At 41.1% G+C, this 6,987-nt stretch overlaps 1 protein-coding gene across 1 annotated transcript; it reads left to right on the forward strand.

The window, feature by feature from the left end:
* The first annotated feature begins 5,742 nt into the window (after positions 1 to 5,742).
* LOC145665291 (uncharacterized) lies at positions 5,743 to 6,522 on the forward strand. The gene has a single exon (XM_081732585.1). The coding sequence runs from the start codon at positions 5,743 to 5,745 to the stop codon at positions 6,520 to 6,522; it is 780 nt and encodes a 259-aa protein (XP_081588711.1).
* Positions 6,523 to 6,987: the final 465 nt, after the last annotated feature.

The raw sequence follows: 6,987 nt of genomic DNA on the forward strand, positions 1-6,987 counted from the left end.
GAAAAGAAGGAAAGAGGGAAAGGAAAGAGCAAAAGACATGGGAATAAATTAAATTTTAACACTTAAGAATAAACAGTGTCCGTCTTTCCTCCTGCCCCCTGTATCCGTCTTGGTTTTTCTCCCTTCATAGGATACATCTCATTCAGCATCAAGCGCGAACATCATATATAGTGTTTAATTCTTTGAAAAAAAAAGTTACTCCATCCAGGCCGAGACTCGAACCCCGGACCCATAGCATAACAGTCAGACGCTTTAACCACTTACCTACACACGCTATAGCAAGCGTGTTTATAAACCAGGCATTACCCTCGCTATCAAACGTCTTAAATCAGCCATTGTCGGGAGTTACCACAGTTACACTTGAAGTTTGAATTTTATTTACGCCCTTTAGCCATCTACGGCAACAGGCCCCATGTTTTCATTAAAAGCATTTGTTCTGTAGAATAAAATCAAGAATAACTTAATCTATACTCTTACTTACTGTTGTCAATATATATATATATATATATATATATATATATATATATATATATATATAGAGAGAGAGAGAGAGAGAATTGTAGGTATATAAAAATCGGATTAATGGGGGTTAAAAGAGTGATTTCGTAACTGAGAAATGGGTGATCGCATCACTACTGACATCTGGTAGCGATGTTACGTAACACACACATTAGAAATAAAGCTTCGAAACGACAAATTGCATGTTGTGCCGTGGATAAGTCGGTAAGGTGTCTGCTTATTGAGTAGGCAACCCGAGTTCGAGTCTTGAGTACAACAATACTTTTTCCTTCAAAATACATTTCTATATTTTTATATATGTTATTAATAGAGACCGGATGTTTAGGCACGAAAAACCTAGAAAATAGGCAGGCAAATAGGCACTAAAAATTTAAAAAATAGGCAGTAAAATAGGCACTAAAATGTAGCTCGAAATAATGAAGATAAATACTCGATACCATTAAAAAATAGATTCAATCATAAATAATGCTCAAAGAATATAGAAACATACTTCTTTGTCAATATCTTCTTTTATTGTATATATAAAAACGAAGCTTGTTATGTTTCCTTATATACTGGGTGAACCTGGAAGATGTGCACATACTTCGGGAGGTGATTCGTGACATCAAAAGAATGCAAAAAGTCCTCTTGCATGTTGTGGAATTCCGCGTCGTATACAAGTGACAGGGGGGCCAACTTGGAATCGAAAATCGAATCCTGACAATTGGAGCGAGACATAAAAGTATGCACATACTTTGGGAGGTGATTCGTGACATTCAAGAGGACTTTTTGTCTTCTTTTCATGTCACGAATCACCTCCCAACGTATGTGCACATCTATCTGTTCCGTTCCAATTATCAGGATTCGATTTTCGATTCCAAGTTGGCACCCCTGTCACTCGTACACGACGTGGAATTCCACATGCAACAGGACTTTTTGTCTTCTTTTCATGTCACGAATCACCTCCCAACGTATTTGCACATCTATCTGTTCCATTCCAATTGTGAAGATTCGATTTTCGATTCCAAATTGGCATCACTATCACTCGCACACGACACTGAATTCGACAAACTACAAGAGAATCTGTGATATCATTAATCACCACGGAAGTATGTGCACATCTTTGAAGTTCACCCTGTGTATATATTGTAACGTACCACGTGCTTGTGTTTACAAACACCTAATATACGTATATATGTATGTATTATTTATGTTATATAAATTTTATATTTTCCCAATGAAGGCTTATTTTGAAGAAAATGCATAGAATAGGCAACATTAGGCACTAAAGCAATTATTTAGGCAATAAAGGTCGAAATAGGCAAAATAGGCAAAATAAAATTGGCCTAAATCGAAACTATAACCCCATATATAAACTTAAAAACGTTATTTTTGATCATATCTTTAATATTAAAGAATAGGCATTTTGCCTAACATCCGGTCTCTAGTTATTAATAATTGCTTTCCTGCATTTTTTGTAAATTATCTTAAATTAGTGAAGGTTCAGTAAAATCAAGAAGGTTAAAATACATATATATGATTGTTTTATCCGTATGTACAGTCCAGAGATGGAGCGGGTCGGGGGGCCGCGGGTCAACAGAATGTGACCCACTGCAACCCCCCACTGTGACTTAAAAATGTATTACGACCCACAGACTCATTGTAGACAGCTTCTGAACACTGGTGAATTTGTCTACTTTCAAGGCATCCTTTTTCTTTTCATTTGTTTCTATTGACAAAAGAAGTTCAGGCAATTTCAGATATTGATATTTGCAACTGTAATAATAGCAATAGGACTTATTTGAGATGCAGCCTGTGATTTCTTAGAGGAGCTAACTACTGGGGAAAATGTTTCAATCATGTGTAATATATGAATTATTATATAAAAAATTGAATGTAACTATGTGTGCATGATCATCATATCCAAATTGCAAAGTCAAATGAAATGATTTTTGGTATATACTTAGGCCTCAATCTCAATTAGGAAGTTATCATAAATTCGGTATCGATTTCATTATATTACATATTCTAAGAGGGTCCGAATTTTGGCGAAAAATTTAGTATCTCACAAGCCGTTCAAGTTGGAGAGCTGATATTCAGTATATTAATTCTTTATCTAATATAAATAAAATAAAGAGTTTGTTTGTGTGTTTGTCTGTCTGTCTGTCCGTGTGCGGCCTGGGAACCAGACGAGTGGACCGAGAGTTACCAAAATTTGGTCAGGGGTACCTAGCCCAGGCCACAGATCAAGACGAAGTCGTTTTTTTTAAATTTCGAACCAGGGGGTCTCAGGGGGCTTTTACCGGAACCGGCTTGGGAACCAGACAAATATACCGAGAGTTACCAAATTTTAGTCACAAATACCTTGGTTCACGCTCCAGATCAGAGTTAAACGTTTTTCTCAAAATTCGAACCAGGGGGTCTCAGGGGGACGTTTATCGGGACATGTAAAAGTAGTAGAAAATTTCCGACATTAGTGTCGAATTAATAGTTCTCGCGGTCGCTGAAATCTATGGTGAAACTCTGATCACATTAACTTCCAAATTCACCTTATTCGAGCCGGGAGTCAGCGGGGGGGGGGGATACCGAAAAATTTAAAAGTAATCTAAAATGACCGATATTAGTGTCCTATCCATAGTTTTCGCGGTCATTGAGATCAATGGTGACACTTCCATTAGCGAAGATTTGCAAATTCAGCTACAATTGTATGCAAGCCGGGAGTCAGCGGGGAATGCTGAGAAATGTAAAAATAATCCAAAATGACCGATTTTAGCGTCAGGTTCATAATTTTCGCAGTCGGTAAGATCAATGCTGACACTTTCATTAGCGATGATTTGCAAATTCAACTACCATTGTATGCGGGCCGGGAGTCAGCGGGGAGGGAGGGGACACGAAATGCCGAGACATGTAAAAATAATCCAAAATGACCGATATTAGAGTCAAATCCATAGTTTTCGCGGCCGCTGAGATCAATGGTGACACTTCCATTAGCGATGGTTTGCAAATTCAGCTACATATGTATGCGGGCCGGGAGTCAGAGGGGGAATACTCAGGCATGTAAAAATAATCCAGAATGACCGATATTAGCGTCAATTCCATAATTTTTGCAGTCGGTGATATCAATGGTGAGACCTTCATTAGCGATGACTTGCAAATTCAGCTACAATTGTATGCGGCCGGGAGTCAGCGGGGAGGGGGGATACCGAGACATTTAAAAGTAATCCAAAATGATCGATATTACATCCAAAGTTTTCGCGGTCGCCGAAATGAATAGTAATACTTCCACAAGCGTTGACTTCCAAGTAGTGGCCCCATGCGAAGAACGGGTATATTCAGCTGTAGAGTCATTGGGGGTGAAGTCGGTAGTCGGGTGAAGTCGGTAGTGTGTAAGGTATGACGAACTGACAACATCGTGTTGAGGCGAGTGAAGGAAGAAAAGTTTGTTTTCGAAACAGTTAGTCATGCTGTATGAGCGAGGGTTAGAAGAAGGAAATTGGATCGCAGACCAAGCATACCACGAGACTTCTTTGTGTGGAAGGTGAGTCACTCATGCCGTTTATTCTTGCTATTATAAGTTTCGTTCTGGAAAACCTAAGATGTATAATGAGTTGCACGTGTAGTTTTGACTTGCGCATTTTTTCGTGAGGTAAGATAAGGTTTCTGTGTAGAGAGTACATAGTTGTTGTCTTGATGCTTTATGAACTAATAGTAATTTGGTAGAGAAACAACGGGGTAACCTATGTGGGGCGAAGTCGGTACTGTTGTGTGGGGTGAAGTCGGTACGTCTTTTCCATGCTTGTAAAATGAACATTCAGCATGAAAATAAATACAATGTTTGTTGTAGCTGTGTTTGAACCTAACTTGGCCTTAAGATGCACTCGATAATCAAACACAGTGGCATAATCAGAACAAGGGGTCAGGGAGCACCAGACCTCTCCTGTATGAATGGTGAAAAATGCATGTTTCAATAAAGTAGTATCCATGTAGAAGATGTAGAAGTTTGGTCGTGATTTCCGACTTTGAAAAGCGTACATTTATTTAATTAATTTAATTTATACATATTATGGGGATTCCGGAATCGATAGCCTTAAGCTCTTCACGTGTAAGGGATGATGTCCCTCGGCGATCATACAATCCGGGGAAAGGGAAGGAAGAAAGGAATGGGTGGGGAAGAAAGCGGCTTGGGACCTGTTTGTTAGATACCAACCCGGCATTTGCTTGGTATAAATGAGGAAAACCCAGGAAAAATCTCTGAGGATGGCAGACCTGAAAAAGCTGTTACATCTTTTCGACCGAGTGACCCCACTGGGAATTGAACCCGGGACAGCTCGCACCAAAGGCGTTAGCAACTACGCCACGTGTTTCAGTAACCAAAATAACCCACCGAACCTGGAATATAATAAATATAAAACTTTTACTTGCAATTGTTAACGAGTTACAACTGGACCGTAATTACAACGCAAACCTGTATCATGTTACAGCAGCTTTCCTTAGCAATGGTCAAGCAATGACTGAACACTGCAATCACGGCATGGTCATCCGGTCCAATGTGCACATTTGTTCCGTTTGCGTACATTTTAACATACTATGTGAGCAGGAAAGCTACATAGGGCAGGATGTACAATTATTAACAGTGGACTCCAAAACATTTCGGTAAAAGAGTGCCTCCACCGGAGATCGAACCCGCACACCACAGAAAAGCATGCTAGCCAGTCCGTTACGGGGATGAAGGCACTCCAATGTCCATGTGACACAAGAGTTGTTTATAATTGATACATTCACGTAGCTTAGGTTAGTAATACTAATGCAGACCTATTCGCCTGTGTGACAATTTTGTATTTTAATTTTCAGATGCCACGAACGTACAAAAAGAGGACCAACTCTAGAAGACCTATCATGAAATGGAAGCCGGCGACAATGCAAGCAGCAGTGAAGGCAGTACAAGCTGAAGACTCCATTTCCAAAGCAAGTAAGGCTTTTGGGGTTCCCTTCGAGACACTGCGCGGACACGTACACCGAGATAAGATAGGCACAGTTAACATGGCTATAGGTGGCCAGCCCGTATTCAGTGTAGATCAAGAGAATGCTCTAGCGTACCGATTACAGACATTGGCACAGAGGGGATTTCCAGTTACACCAGGTGACGTTCGTAGGGCAGCCTTTCGTTATGCTGAATGGTTGCAAATAGATCACCCGTTTAACAAAGCGCGCCGTGGAGCAGGATATGACTAGCTCCACAGCTTTATGCGTCGCCACCCAGAGCTTTCCATACGGACACCTGTTGGCGTATCGCAAGCTCGGGTTTCTGGTTTAACACGGGAAAGACTGGATGAGTTTTACAATATGCTGGAAAGGGTATTAATTGAACTCAATCTTCAAGATAAGGGTGCAAATGTGTTCAATGTAGATGAGACTGGATTGCCTCTGAACAACGAGCCTCCAGACGCAGTCGTCGCTAGAAAAGGGCAACGTGATGTTCTGTCACTTACATCCAAGGAAAGGGGGGGAAACGTAACAGTGATTGCGTGCTGCAATGCTACGGGCATGTTTCTCCCACCGTTTGTGATTTTCAAAGGGAAACAATTAAAGAACGAATATCGTGATGGCTTACCACCAGGCTCCCAAGTGCTAATGACGGATTCTGGTTACGTCAAGGACGTTGCGTTTCTAAAGTGGCTAAAACACTTCGTCAAACAGAAGCCACAGGGGCCTTGTTTACTTCTCATGGATGGCCATGCAGCCCACACAAAGTCGTTAGAAGTAGTAGAGTACTGCTTTGAACACGAAATCACAGCTCTGTGTCTTCCGAGTCACACGACTCATGCTTTACAACCATTAGACAAAGCTGTCTTTCGCCCTCTTAGTTTATTCTTTAAACAAGCTTGCAACCAGTGGGTATTCTCAAACCCAGGAAGATCACTAACAAAAGTGCAGTTCGGCCAGCTACTGAATCAGGCATGGGGAAAGCTGGCACAGTGGGAAATGGTGCAGCAGGTTTTACAGCTACTGGCATATTTCCATTGAACAGACTGGCCATTAGTGATGACAAAATTATCAACGTCTCTGTAACGAACGCGTCTCATGAAGAAAGAAGGCTAGACAATGAACAACCGACAAGACAGGAATCACAGGTCACGCTTGGAGTGCGGGAGAGTCTGCCTTCTCCTGCAAAGAGAGCTTCACACAAGACAGGGAAAAGAACCAGGCAGGGCACGGAAATACTTACTTCCCCCGATCATATTTCACAGCTGACAGGGCAACGAGGTAAGTTTGCACATAGACTTACACCTAGGTCTCTTCAGTTAGCGGTGGCAAGTACTCAAGACAATGCGGCACGTACTGCCGATTTTGCTGACAACAGAAACATCTGTGGGTTTTGTGGACGATCATACAGCAACGAGACATGTACCAAATTCTTGGAGTGGATACAGTGCCAAAGTTGCGACACCTGGTATCACGAATACTGTGTCGGTGCTTTTTATAAAAAAA

The sequence above is a fragment of the Thermobia domestica genome, chromosome 11, assembly GCF_964235325.1.
Source record: "Thermobia domestica chromosome 11, izTheDome1.hap1.1, whole genome shotgun sequence".
Classification (NCBI taxonomy): Eukaryota; Metazoa; Arthropoda; class Insecta; order Zygentoma; family Lepismatidae; genus Thermobia; species Thermobia domestica.